General features: G+C 38.3%; 1 protein-coding gene across 4 annotated transcripts in view; it reads left to right on the top strand.

The window, feature by feature from the left end:
* Malt1 (MALT1 paracaspase) overlaps positions 1-14978 on the top strand; it is a 51289-nt gene extending 36311 nt beyond the window's left edge. For all 4 annotated transcript variants that reach the window (XM_052201422.1, XM_052201425.1, XM_052201424.1 and 1 more), the window contains 5 exons: positions 5483-5632; positions 8017-8174; positions 9905-10030; positions 10771-12549; positions 12615-14978. In XM_052201422.1, coding sequence (XP_052057382.1) covers positions 5483-5632; positions 8017-8174; positions 9905-10030; positions 10771-11208 — 872 coding nt within the window. In that variant the 3' untranslated portion in view covers positions 11209-12549; positions 12615-14978. The remainder of the gene's footprint in view (positions 1-5482; positions 5633-8016; positions 8175-9904; positions 10031-10770; positions 12550-12614) is intronic.
* The last annotated feature ends 377 nt before the right edge of the window (positions 14979-15355 follow it).

Here is a 15355-nt window from a genome sequence, read left to right as displayed (position 1 = left end):
CTTTGCAGTGTATTTTTTTTTTGAAATGACCTTTTATAAACCACATCAAAAAGATGATACACCCTTTGTAAACCCTAAAAACTGAAGTTACAGATCTTACACAGTTGAAAGGTTATGTTTGGGGGTTTTTAAGTCTTTGATTTTTGAGATGTCTCACTCTGTAGCCCAGGCTGACCTCAAATGCTCAGCAGTCCCCTTGCCTTAGACTCCTGAGTACAGGGATTGGAGGCATGAGCCATCACACAAAGCTCAGACATAATGCATTGAGAATTTTATATATAGAGATTATATATATAATGTGTATATATAATATATAGTGTATATACATAATGTGTATATATACATATATAATGTATATATAATATATAGTGTATATACACAATGTGTATATATACATATATAATGTATATATAATATATAGTGTATATATAATATATAGTGTATATACACAATGTGTGTATATATACATATATAATGTATATATAATATATAGTATATATACACAATGTGTGTATATATACATATATAATGTATATATAATATATAGTGTATGTATAATATATATAGTGTATATACACAATGTGTGTATATATACATATATAATGTATATATAATATATAGTATATATACACAATGTGTATATATACATATATAATGTATATATAATATATAGTGTATATACATAATGTGTATATATACATATATAATGTATATATAATATATAGTGTATATACATAATGTGTATATATACATATATAATGTATATATAATATATAGTGTATATACATAATGTGTATATATACATATATAATGTATATAATATATAGTGTATATACACAGCGTGTATATATACATATATAATGTATATATAATATATAGTGTATATACATAATGTGTATATATACATATATAATATATAGTGTATATACATTATGTGTATGTGTGTGTGTGTATATATATGTATATATATATATATATATATATATATACACACACACATATATACATATATATATATGTATGAATGATTTCTTCATACAGCCCTGGCTCTCCTGGGACTCATTCTGTAGACTAGACTGGCCTTGAACTCAGGATCCTCCTGCCTCTGCCTCCCAAGCGCTGGGGTTAAAGTCACGTACTGCCCACTGAGAATAAAATATTTTACTAACAGCTGTTCATCAGAGAGAGAGAGAGAGAGAAAGAGAGAGAGAGAGAACTTAACACTGCACACAACCTGCCAGGTCCTTAGACTTCCTCCTACCTACTTCAGCCACAGAAGTTCTGCTTTTGTCTCTTTTACATACTGACTTTCCTCTTTTTCAAACTTTTATCTGAAAACATTCCACTTCTTCAAACTTAAAGCCCTTGGGTTATTATCGCAGGTGCTCCAGATCTCCTTGGGTGTTTTAACTTTCTCTATGGGAGGCAGCTAGCCTAAACCATCCTGGAACAGCAGTGTATTGATGTTCCACAACCTCCCATGTGTTTGTGTGAGAGCCATGAGTCACCATGCTCTGGCCAGTTGCAGTTCTGAGGTATATTTTAAAGCTGGAGGTGTCACCCAAAGTATTTTTTAACTATGTAAAACTTAATAAAAATCACACGCTTACTCACCTATGATGTTTACCAAGTTGCCATATGTGGTGAGTATTTGAACTTCTTACCAACTTAAGAATTTTTTTGTTCTTTCAGACCTGGCATGCATCCATAATTAAAATTGCCCAGACAAGAATAGGTTAAAGTACACTAGAGTAAAACATAAAGTTCCGTGCTAGACATATTGTTCATTTCATGGGTAATAGCCAACCAACTGTACAAAATGAGTAGATTTTAATAAAATCATAATAGTTAGATGTAACACAGAGTATCCTAACAAAGGCGACTTAAGAAAGGACTTAATTGACTCACAGTTCATCAGTACAAGGTGAAGCAGCTACCCAAATTTCACCATAATCAGAGAACACAGTGTATTAACTAATGCCTGAATTCTCCACTTGTAGACAGTCAAGGTCTGCCCAGAGAATGATGTCACTCACAATAGGTGGGTCTTGTAGCCTCATTATAGCCCCCAACAGACCAGCCTAACCCCTAACCCTTCACTGAGACTCCCTTCCCTAGGTCACTCTAGAATAGTTAAATGACAATTATAACTCATTATCTTAGTAGTGAAGAACAGAAGTAATTATAAGAAATTGTTCAAAAGTCATTCACCTTTGAAATACAGCTTTCTGCTCTTACTTTCTGATTAATTAAAAATATTTATGGTAGGAATTGTTTGAAGATCATGTTATTGAAGGGGAAAAACACCTTATCAATAATGTTCTGAAAAGTTCAAATATACAGTTCTAGGCTACAGACTAAAGGCTGCATACAGCCTTAATAAAAGCAGACAGTTTATTTCATATTTTGTTTAATTGATATACATTCGAGTTACTTTGGTATTTTTGTTACCATGAGTAATACTGTTCTCATATTCCCATACATGCACCCTGAAGTGTACACAGAGTCTCTTAGAGATAGAAACCTGTGATCTGGAGTTGCTGGGTCATAGTGCATGTCAGTGTTCAGTTATAAGAGATGATACCAAAATGTTTTGTAAAAGATGTATCTATACCCATCCCCCACCAGCACTATGCAGGAGACAGTGAATCCGTACTTTCTCCATCACGTGATAGATTAGACTATCAAATGATGTATAATGATGTTATAAACAATATTTCAAATGGTCTTGGTCTTTTTCACTGCTTATTAGTAATATGGAATATTTGTCCATATTTTAATTGCCATATAAATCCACTTAAGTGAAAATATATCCATGTTTTCCCCATTGTTTTTTAACTTATTATATATAAATATGACTGTTTTGCTCACATGTGTGTCTGGAGCACATGGAGATCAGAAGAGAGAGTTGGATCCCCTGGAACTAGAGTTACCAAGCTCTGAGCTGCCATGAAGGTGAATTGAACCTGATTCTAAGAGCAAGTGCTCTTACCAACAAGTGTTCCATCTCTCTGGCCCTTTGTCATGTTTTGATCGTATTGCTTTTGCTTTGTGCATTGATTGAGAAGAACATTGTATGTTTCTGTGGTACTGAGTTGTACCTCTGAGACATCATTAAATACAAATGGTAGTTTTTGAAGGTATCATTGTCTTTTTTTTTTAAGATTTATTTATTTTATGTGTATGAGTACAATTATAGCTGTCTTTAGACACACCAGAAGAGGCTATCAAATCCCATTACAGATGGTTGTGAGCCACCATGTGGTTGCTGGGATTTGAACTCAGGACCTCTAGAAAAGCAGACAGTGCTCTTAACCTCTGAGCTATCTCTCCAGCCCTCGTATCATTGTCTTGTTTCTAATTTAAAGAGAGTGGGCATGGAAGATAATACAAGTTTTTAATATTCTTTGTCAGGTTAAGAAAGTTCTTTTCTTTGCTGATATGTTTTTGGAGAATTAATGGTGAACATATTTAATGCTTTTTCTTCAGCTATGAAGAAGATAATCTGATGCTTCAAAATTCTTCTAATCTAGTATGGTTCATTATTTTTTAACTTAGATGAATGATTTTTTTTGGTTTTTTTGAGACAGGGTTTCTCTGTGTAGCCCTGGCTGTCCTAGAACTCACTCTGTAGACCAGGGTGGCCTCGAACTCAGAAATCCGCCTGCCTCTGCCTCCCAGAGTGCTGGGATTACAGGCTTGCGCCACCACTGCCCAGCATCCATATGCTATTTCTTAAGCATTTACTTCTAAACATTTCATCTTATTCTCCTTTGGCTATAACTTTTAGAGGTAGCAAGTAACAGACTTTTAAATGCAAAAATGGTGGTCTTTTCTTGAAATTAAAAATTTAAGTTAATTTACCTTTGTTGGTGGTGGTAGTTAATTGGTTGGTTTTGTTTTGTTTTTTTCAGGCATTCTCCCCTATATAGTACAGACTGGCCTACTATGATTGCAGGAATGTACTGCCATACCAAAATTTTTAACTTTTTTAGCCATCTGATCTTTTTTTATTTGGTTAATTCTTCCTGTTTCTTTTTCATCTTGCTTAAGTTCTTTGTGTATCTTTCCTTTTTAACCAATAAGAATCTTTAACATTTTTTGTTCTTCCTATTTAATCCCCAACATATACTGATTTGAGATTACAGGAGCACACCATCTCACCAATTTTACTACTTATTAAAAATCCATAGCATGCCGGGCAGTGGTGGCACACGCCTGTAATCCCAGCACTTGGGAGGCAGAGGCAGGCAGATTTCTGTGTTCAAGGCCAGCCTGGTCTACAGAGTGAGTTCCAGGACAGCCAGGGCTACACAGAGAAACCCTGTCTTGGAAAAAAAAAAAGAAGAAGAAGAAGAAAGAAAGAAAGAGAGGGGGGGCTAGGGAGGGAGAGGAGAGGAGAGAAGAGAAGAGAAAAGAAAAGAAACCCATAGCATAATATACAGAAGTACTCTGGGAAGTCATAGCACATGTCTTTAATCCCAGCACTCATGAGGCAGAGGAGGTGCATCTCTGAGTTTGAAGCTAGCTTGGTCTACAAAGCAAGCTCCAGGACAGCCAGGTCTACACAGAGAAACCCTGTCTCAAAAAAACAAAAAGCTCTCCTTCACCCTGCTTTCCCTAAAATAAATAGAAGTAGAATCAGTAAATTACCATCTACTCATACCAAATATATAATAAATTTTAAGTTTAAATTGGTGCATACAAGTATACAAAAGTCTTCCCAGGTTAAAGGTAAAACATTACAAAAATCTATTTATATCATTTTTGTTAAATTCAAAACTACAATGTCGACATATTATTTACAAGTATTAGGCATTGAGTCATAGTGACTTCAAGCTGGGGGCAGGGGAACAATGGCGTTTCGGCTAGGTAGGTGGTTTTAATATATTACTTCCTGTTAAAAAATAGAGATAGGTGAAGAAAATGTGACATTTTTCTCATGTATGTGTTGTCATTTGACTTTGTACTGAATGTGTTTCTCAGCAGACTACAGACATGAATTATCATGATATCTCTCTCAAAAAGGAAGCCTGCCTAGCCATGTCTAGTCTCAGCTACATGCTGAGTTTGAAGCTAGCACAGGCAACAGGAGACCCTGTCTCAGAAGAACTAATAGTGATTAATAATGAGGAACCATGCATTTAGGTCGTAACTTCATGTGTCTCCTCAGGCTTTGTCCTCCGCACTTTGAGCTGAGCTTGATGCATAGTGAACACTGAGTGAGGGTTGGTTAGTAGGTGATACTGAGACATGACCTGTTTTGCTTTTGTTCTGTTTTTTGAGACCTGGTTTCTATATGTAATCTGGCTGCCCTGGAGCTTACTCTGTAGATCAGGCTAGCCTCAAATCACAGACATTCTCCTGCCTCTGCTTCCTGGGTGCTAGGATTAAAGGTGTTTGCCATCCTGCCTGGCCTAAATATTTTTAGACATACCAAAAGAATCGGTCTCTAAAAAATGCTTACCTTCTTGTCCTTCAGATATGGGTAAGTGTCACCTTACCAAAGGCAGACAAGCTCTAGAGATTCGCAGCAGCTTGTCTGAAAAGAGAGCGCTTACTGATCCCATCCAGGGGGCAGCGTGCTCTGCAGAGGCGCTGGTGCGGAACCTGCAGTGGGCCAAGGCTCACGGTAAGAGAACTCTGTGTCTTGCAAGAGTGTTCTTTTACTTTGTTTATTGTTTGCTTACTTTGCTTTGGTTTTTGAGGCAGTGTCTCTCTGTGTAGCCCTGTCTGGTCTGAACTCTGGCTATAGACCTGGCTGGTCCCAAATTCACAGATACACTTACCTCTGCTTCCTAGATGCTGAGATTAAAGGTGATACCATGCTCAGCTAACTATAAACTTATTTTTTTAAATCCTAAGTCTTTTATTCTAAGTAAACAGTTTTCTCCTAAATTTTACAGTGAGATTGGGGTGGGGGTGGGGGTGGGGGCCAAGTATATTGTTGTGCCCCTATAATCCCAGCATTTAGAAGGTTAAAACAGGAAGATCATGAGTTCATGGCTAGTCTGGACCCATGACAAGATGCTACCTCAAAATAACAAGTGTTCACCTATCTAGTAGGCAAGTCCAAAACTAATGTTTTAGTTGTATATGATTTATACTAGAAATACCAAGTTATTTCATTTATTAGTTTACTATTAATGAAAACTGATTTTATTTTTTGTTGTTGTTTTTGTTTTTGTCTTTTGAAAAAGGTAACCTAGGCTGGCCTAGAACTCCAAAACTTAAATAATCATGTTTAATTCTTCTGTTCTGAAAGTGAGCTTAAATTTTTATTTTTGTGGGATGCAGGCAAACTCTTACCTTCTCCACACTGTGACTGTTGAATATGCAACTGTCAGGAGTCAGGCAGGTCTGGAGTCTACCGTATGCTCAACTTGTTAAGGAGCAGTCCCTGTCACACAGGGTTGTCAGGTGACTACAAGTTCACCTCTGGAGTCAACACACTCAGAACTATCATTATCCTGCTATCTATGACACTTAATTGGTGGACAAAGATAAGAAAAAGATGAAGAGAAAATGACCTTTTGGTGGTTTTTTTTATATGACGTAGTAAAAAAAACGTAAACTTGAATTACTGCCTGAGGGATTTTCTGTAAAATTCCCCAAGTATCTACTCTGAATTTCTTATTGTAGAAAAGATTGAAAAAAATAACATATTCCTTGAAATTCTGTTTTAAAAATTCTTTATAATGGGGGCCAGGGAGATGGCTCAGGGGTTAAGAGCTCTGACTGCTCCTCTAGAGATCCTGAATTCAAATCCGAGCAACCACATGGTGGCTCACAACCATCTGTAATGGGATCTGACGCCATCTTCTGGTGTGTCTGAAGACAGCAACAGTGTATTCACACAATAAAATAAATAAAACTTTAAAAAATTCTTATAATACTTTGTTCTCATAAGTCATAATTTTTGGCAAATTTACAATATTAGAGCACATTTTAAAATAAGTATGTTATAAATATATCACCATTATAGAATTACACAAATAGTTTTAAAATTGTCTTTTCCACAAATACACACACACACACACACACACATGAACAACACAAACAAAATTATAGTGGTGAAGATGAACATTAAGGGATAGGGTATTGCCGGGCGGCGGTGGTGCACACCTGTAATCCCAGCACTCTGAGAGGCAGAGGCAGGCGGATTTCTGAGTTCGAGGCCAGTCTGGTCTATAAAGTGAGTTCCAGGACAGCCAGGACTACATAGAGAAACCCTGTCTCGAAAAAACTAAATCCAAAAAACAATAAAAGAAAGGAAGGAAGGAAGGAAGGAAGGAAGGAAGGAAGAAAAGAAGGAAGGAAGGAAGAAAAGAAAGAAAGAAGAAGAAAGAAAGAAGGAAGGAAGGAAAGGGAAGGACGGAAACAAAGAAACAAAGAGAGAGAAAGAGAGAAAGAAAAAGGAAAAAATATGTTAAGGAAATTAGTATATTTATATTTCATGTCAAAGACAGTATGGCATATGTAAGAACCATCAAATAGCACTCTCCAACAATTCTGAAGCATTAAATTTATGAAATATTGGCTAATAGAAACATATCAAAACTCCAGAATACTGAGGCCATTCAGAAGTAAAATGACTAGTTAACAAATTATCATAGCCACTTGGTGACATTACACTTTGTAAAACTTCTTGTTAGCGTATGAGGTTTTAGCTTAATAGTAGATTGCTTACCTAGAATGTCCAAGACCCTAGACTTTATCACCACACAGGCACACAAGTTCTTGTCATAAAGATCGAGTCATTAATAAAGCCTGTGTATATCTTTTTTACTACTAGAAAAACCATATATACAGATGGCAAAGAATTACAATAAATGAAAAAAAACTTCAGCTTTTGGTCTATTTGTCTGTATATGTTTCAGTAGTAATATTATATAATATTTTTAAGCAAAGAATCTAACCTATTCTGCCCCACACAAATATTCATGATCTGTCAGACAATTTACCAACTACTCTTTAAGTGATATTTTATAAGTTGTTTCTACTGTTCTTTTCCAGAACTTCCAGAAAGTATGTGCCTTAAATTTCAGTGTGGCGTTCATATTCAATTAGGATTTGCTGCCGAGTTCTCCAATGTTATGATAATCTATACAAGTATAGTCCACAAACCACCTGAGATAATAATGTGCGATGCCTATGTTACTGATTTCCCTCTCGTAAGTCTCTTGTTTCTTATGTCTAAAATACAATGATAACTTCTCATTTATTAAAGGCTGAACTTTGAAATGAGGCTACAGCTTGGGGATGGAGTGCTTGCCTAGCAGGTATAAGACCCTATTTTCTATCCCTAGCATCAAAAGAAAAAAATCACTTAAATAATAAACTTTTAAAAACATAAAAGTCCAGCTGAGCAGTGGTGATGCACTCCTTTCATTCCAGCGCTTGGGAGGCAGAGGCATGTGTACTTCTGTGAATTCAAGGCCAGCCTGGGCTAGGATAGCCAGGGTAGCCTTGGGCCAGGATATTCCAGGAAAGCCAGGGCTACAAAGAGAAAGTCTATTCTAGGAAACTAAAAAACAAACAAACAAACAAACCAAAAGACAGAAACCATAAAAGTCAGTACTGAGTGTGAAAGAAGCTTATGTGCCTGTGTGCATGCATGCTTGTGTAACCCTGATCTGACTTAGTGTTTCAGAACTGCCGCAATGCCCTAAGTTTGTCAAATTCAGAAGTGTCTGAAGTTCACTCGGAAAGTATGTCTTTAGTATATTCTCTAAATAGAATTTCAAATGTGAGAAGAAAGTAATATTATATATGCAAGGGGTGTGTGGGTGTGGATATGTGTATAAACAAGTGTTGTGGGTGACATTAGAACATACAACTTACTGCTAGAGCTGGAGAGATGTCTCAGAGGTCAAGGACACATACTGCTCTTACAGAGGACTAGGGTTAAGCACCCACATCAGCCAGGTCACAATTACCTGTAACTCTAGTTCCAGGATGTCCAGCATCCTTTAACTGCCAGAGGTATCCATTTGATAACATACACTCACCCAGGTACATATACACTACTTAAATTTAAAAACATAAACAAATATACAAAAACAAAAAAACAAAAAACAAAAAACAAAAACCTGACTTATCAAGCTATGGTAGCCATAGGAAGAACAGAACTCTGTTCTTTTCAAACATTTAGTTCTGATATCACTTTGGACTAGTTTATAGAAACCAATAAATAGTTATTTTTCCCCTGTGTATGAGTGACAGATTAAGAAGTAACCAAGGACTAAGAGAAAAAGAAATGACACACATCACTTATCACTTATAGAGGCTGCATGAAGGACACGAGTGCAAACTGTGAAACATGGAGCCCCAAAGAAGACAGATGCACCGTGCCCGGAATTCCAGCTGTAGTGTGTAGGGTAGACCTCCCTTGAGTGGTGGGCCAGGAAAGACCACAGGCTTCCCTCTGAAGGAGCTGAACACCCCTTGATTTTCACTAGTGGGTTGGTCAGAGGGAGGAGGAAAAGAAGAGGGACTAATTTTTATCTTACTCATTTATTTATTCTAAGTATTCCATGCATATGAATCTCCTTGCAACTTCCCAAAATGAAAATAAAGACAGAATCCAAGACTAAAAGGAAACTGGAACAGGTTAGAAAGTGTTTCAAAGAACAGTTTAAAGGACAACCATCCTTTTAGAAATAACTCTAAATGTTTTCAATGTAAACTACTTTAAAATGTATAGAGTGTGGAGTTCCTATGGCAATTTATTGACCTTAGAAAATAATTTTCATGTTTCTTTAGTCCTAAATAAGGGATTGCCTATTCTAGCCAGTGCTCATGAAAGAACAGTATCTATGAAGATACTTTGTTATAGACAATGTTCTAACTTGCATTGATTGCATCTGTGACATTCACTGATTTGTTTGTTTTTTTTTTATAGGACCTCGATATTGATCCGAAGCATGCCAACAAGGGGACTCCTGAGGAAACTGGCAGCTATCTAGTATCAAAAGAGCTCCCCAAGCACTGCCTCTATACTAGACTCAGCTCACTGCAGAAGCTAAAGGTTACTGCTTCTCCTGCTTACAGCACCTAGCAAACAGCTGTGGAACTAAAATGGATTGTGGCATCGTCGGGGATGAGCTGCTTCACTGGGGAATTACATTGGAGCAGCATTAACTAACCTACCATGGTCTTCTCAGTGATGCACTAAACTCTGCCTCTGATACTGGCCTAAGACTGTCTGTCTTCTATGCAGTCGAGAAGTTAGACACAGGGTAGACAGTCCACTTTTGAATGAGATATACTTTTAAGTGATGTTTTCTTTGTTTTAGCCTCAGCAAAACATAGCAAATTAAAAAAGGAATTGCTTTTGATTCTAATTCTTGCTGACTAGCAAGTGAGAAGCTGGTTCTGTCTATTTCATCTCTTTTTATCCAATCAAGTTACTATCTAGTATTTTTCAGGCAGCTTAGTCTTACATGTGCATGTAAAGCAGGGCATTTTCACTTTAAGGGAGCCTGTTTGTAGTTCTGGGGAAGGGTGAGGTCCCAGTGCCGCAGCTGCCAGAAAATGCCGTTCACGGTGCATCAGAAATGGAAAGAAATCTCTGGTTTTGTAATTTACTTTAGTAAGAACTAGAATTCTATTAAACAGATAAGAATCGAATGATGCAGCCTGCATTGTTTAGGGGAGTTGGAAAGGGGAACCTCAGAAAGGGAGCCAAGTGGGGCTTTGGGGTAGGGTGGGGTGATATGTCATGGTTTCCACAATTAATAAATGTGATACACTTCTTTTCATTTCCAGGAACATCTGATCTTCACAGTCTGTTTGTCGTATCAGTATTCAGGACTGGAAGACACTGTGGAGGAGAAACAGGAGGTGAATGTGGGGAAGCCTCTTATTGCCAAGCTAGACATGCATCGAGGCTTGGGCAGGAAGACTTGCTTCCAAGCCTGTCGTATGCCTGACGAGCCTTACCACAGCTCCACATCTACCTCAGCAAGAACAGGGCATTTCCCTTCCTCTCAGGACTCGTTCCATGACGTGTACCATTCGCATCTTGGTAATGCAGACAGTGGTATGCCACCAGACAGGTGTCATAACAGCCGGACTCCACACGCATTCATATCAAATTATCCCCCCCACCACTACTGCCAGTTTGGTAGAAGTAATGTGCCTGTAGAGACAACTGATGAAATGCCATTCAATTTTTCTGACAGGCTTATGATTTCTGAAAACTGACCTTGATGTTTTTGAAAATCAGAATAGTTACAATAATCTCACATAAATTAATGCTCATATAAAGTAAGGTATGGTAAAAAGACAAACATATGTATGGAGAGAAAAGTAGCAACAACTGTTTTTACAGCATTCTCTCAGGAATATGAGACATTAGAATTACATTATTTAAGCTGGATAGTGATGTACATACCTTTAATCTCAGCACTCAGAAGGCAGAGGAAGGGGAAGATCTCAGAGTCTGAGACCAGCCTGGTATACAGAGTGAGTCTAGGACAGCCAGAAATACACAGAGAAACTCTAACAAAAACAAAAAAAAAATCACATTATTTAGCTAGAGTATCTCTTGCTTTTGTACTGTTTTAAGGCTTTGTGAATTAATTTATTTTGTAAGAATAAAGTATGGGGCCTGTAAATACTGCTCAGTGGTACAGTGTCAGCTAACGTGGAAGACCCTGGCTTGCTCATCATTATTGGAGGGAAAATGAGTTCTTAGAGTAAATATGTATATCAGATATTTTCATCTTGCCCACTCAAAAGAGCCAAGAGAACAGCATTACTTTGATTGAGTTATGTTGTTAGCACTGAAAAAGAATCCTTTTTCTTTCAGTTTATTTATGTGTCTATGTGGGGCCCTGAGTATGTATGCGTGCTAGTGGAGACCAGAAGAGGGCATCGGATCCTGGAACTGGAATTACAGGCAGGTGTGAGCCCTCAGTGTGAGCAGTAGGAACTGAGCATACTCCCCTCCAAGTGCTCTTAAAATCTCTCAACTGCAAAAAGAACCTTTCAGTCGTTGGGCTTAGTAACTTCATTTTATCAATGAGAGAAACAGAGGCAAGCTGTCTTACACTGGAGCACAACTGAAGTCTCTCAGTTCTGGTCTCACATTTCTCTTCCACTGCTTTCTACTCTATAAGTGGTTTGGCCATTTAAAAAAAAAAAAAAAAGTCTTAGAGTATGGAGATGCATGCCTTTAATCCCAGCACTGGGGAGGCAGAGGCAAGTAGATCTCTGTGAGTTCAAGACCATCCCAGTCTACAAAGAAAGTCCAGAACAGCCAGGGCTACACTGAGAAACCCGTCTCAAAAACCAAAGAAAGAAAAAAAAAAGTCTTAGAACTAAGGTGATGGCGGTTAATAGAGTGCCTGATGCAAAGTGTAGAGACTAGAGATTGGATCCCCAGCACCTACATGAAAGGTTGCGACATAGGCAAATCCTTGAGCTGGGTGGCTAGCCAAATCAATGAACTCTAGGGTCAGGGAAAGACTCCGTCTAAAATAAGGTAGAAAGCACCTGAGGAAGACAACCAGTGCCGACCTTGGGGGCCAGGTGTGTGTGTGTGTGTGTGTGTGTGTGTGTGTGTGTGTGTGTGTGTGTGTGTGTGCGCGCGCGCATAACATACTCAGGTGCTAGCACAGCGGACAGGACTGCCTTGGCGTTTCTGCTGCTGTGATAAAACACCACGACCAAAAGCAACTTGGGGAGGAAAAGGTTTATTTCAGCTCACAACTCAGGTCATACTCCATCAGCAAGGGAAGTCACTGATGCAGAGGCCATGGCCGAGTGCTGCTTACTGCCTTGCTCTCCAGGGCTGGCTCAGCCTGCTTCCTTAGAGCATGTAGGACCAACAACCCACAGTGGGCTGGCCCTCCTGTATTGCTCATCAACCAAGAAAATGCACCACAGGCCCAACAGGCCAATCTGATGAAGGCACTTCCTCGGTTGAGGTTCCTCTTCCAAAGTGACTAGTTTGTATCATACTAACAGAAAAGCAGCCAGCATGTGGATCCTTCCCCCAACATCTTTAAAGTGTGTGACCTTTCAAGTCTGGCTTGAGCATAAAGGAGCCAGGTAACCTTGTCAATAAGTCACAAATTCTTGTCAAATCCCATAACCAGAGCTTAGGTAGTTGCTGTGTACATGGACACAAGTTTAACATGCCTATTGTTTTACTTTTGTGGGCTTTTCCTAACAAACAGCCTAGTGTATTGTAATTTGCTTCCTATTACCTGAACTTCCATTGGTACGCATATTGTCATTGCTTTTAGCTGCCAGCTGATAGCAAACAGAAGATGGGGTTAGGTTCCCAGTACCCACCAGGCAGATCACAACCTTCCGACATCCAGTTCCAAGGGATCCAATGGAAAGACAAGACACACATGGGTACACAGGCAGACAAATACCCATACACCTAAAAAATATGAGAATGTATATGTTCCATTGTATAATTGACTACATTTCTCAAGTAAACCCTGACATTTTAATTCATACTTTGATACCATAAGTTTTATCCCAGTCTAGCTAAAGAATATTTTTAAAAAATTTACACCCAGAACTACATGACATATTTTTCATATGGACAAACTATTCATACATAAAAATATACCTAAGACATGGGAGTGGCGTGTGAGTATGCATACATACTGTCTTTTCCAACTTGACAGCAGTGAAAAAGTTTGAGTGCACAGGACACAAAGTTTGGCTTTACTGACGAAGAGGCTCCGTTCCATGGATAGTGACTATTCTCTGTACAGTCTCAGGTGACAGGCTAACATCAGAGGGCCTATAACACTTCACAGAGTTGGCAGTACTAAATGAAACTATTCCTGTAAAGTGCCACCATTCTAGTCAGATGAAGTAGCTCATACCTACAATCTGGCATTCGGGCTGAGACAGAATTGTCATAAGCAGGAGCTAGCCTGAGCTACATTGTTGAGTTTCAGAAGCCTGGGCACTATATAGAATGAGATTCATCTCAAACAAAACTAAAAACTCTCAGTCTTCAAAAGGATCAAGTTGTTCAAACCTGATATTCTCAGAACCATCCCTATATAGGCAGAGTGGTTGTTATTGATGTTTTAGTGTATTTTCATAAGATTGGCAATGTATAAACTAGAGAGACTGCCCAGCAGTTAAGAGCACTAACTGCTCTTCCAAAGGACCCAGTTTGACTTCCAATACCACAGGTTGGCTTGTAGCTGTCTGTAACTCCAATTTCACAAGATCCTGTACTCTTTCTGGCCTCCAAGATCACCAGGCATGCATAGACATATATGCATGCAAAACACCCATGCACATAAATTTTTAAATTAAAAAAAAAAAATAGGCCAGGTTACAGGTGCATACCTTTAGTACCAGCACTCAGGAGGCAAAGCTAGGGAGAGCTCTCAGTCTGAAGCCCACCTGGTCTACATAGAGTTCCAGGACAGCCAAAGCTATGCAGAAAAACCCTGTCTCAGGGCAAGAGGGGACTAAATTAATTTAAAAGATAAGTTATGGGGGCTGGAGAGATGGCTCAGAGGCTAAGAGCACTGGCTGCTCTTCCAGATGTCCTGAGTTCAATTCCCAGCAACCACATCGTGGCTCATAGCCATCTATAATGAGATCTGGTGCCCTTTTCTGGCCTATAGGCATTCATGCAGGCAGGACACTATATACATAATAAATCTTTAAAAAAAAAAAAAAGATAAGTTAGAGTTGAATTGTATTCACTCCAGAATTACTTTGTAAAAACAAAAATGTGTCTTTAACATGACCAGTTGTTACTGTATAAAATATTCTGTATAGCAACCCAGAACAGCATAACAGTTTATCTACATAGGGATTATATTTTTGTTTGCTTAGCTGTGTTTTCCTAATTGTATATACTGAACAACTGTTGTGTAACTTAAAACACAGACGAATGTGGTTATTATAAAGATGCCCAGCTTTGATAGCATTCTCTTGAAACATGTTTGTCTTTCTATAAACACACTCTTAATATATGAGCACTGGTGGAGCATGCATATCTTTATGTCATGAATTCTAAAGGTGTTTGTTTCTAATTCATGTTACACTATGAGTAAACCTGAGCTGGGGATAGAGCTCAGTCAGGGTGTAGGTGCTTGTTAGCACACCTGAAGTCTTGGGTTTGATCACAGCATCACCAAAACAAAGTAAATCTGCCCTTGCCTACACGCCTTTTTTCACACAGTTTGAACATGTTGGATCAACAGCATCGTTAAGTAATAAAACTAGTAAAACTGGTGCGTATTTTCCACTAAGTGGCTAGGCTTGAGAGCAGTGGACAGCACTGCTTTCTGTATGCTGAGATGAACGTCTTCATTCCAGTCCATTCAACAGGATTGGAACTACAGACAAAGAGACT

Source organism: Apodemus sylvaticus, chromosome 13 (assembly GCF_947179515.1).
Source record: "Apodemus sylvaticus chromosome 13, mApoSyl1.1, whole genome shotgun sequence".
Classification (NCBI taxonomy): Eukaryota; Metazoa; Chordata; class Mammalia; order Rodentia; family Muridae; genus Apodemus; species Apodemus sylvaticus.
This window is presented reverse-complemented; position numbering and strand designations above follow the sequence as displayed.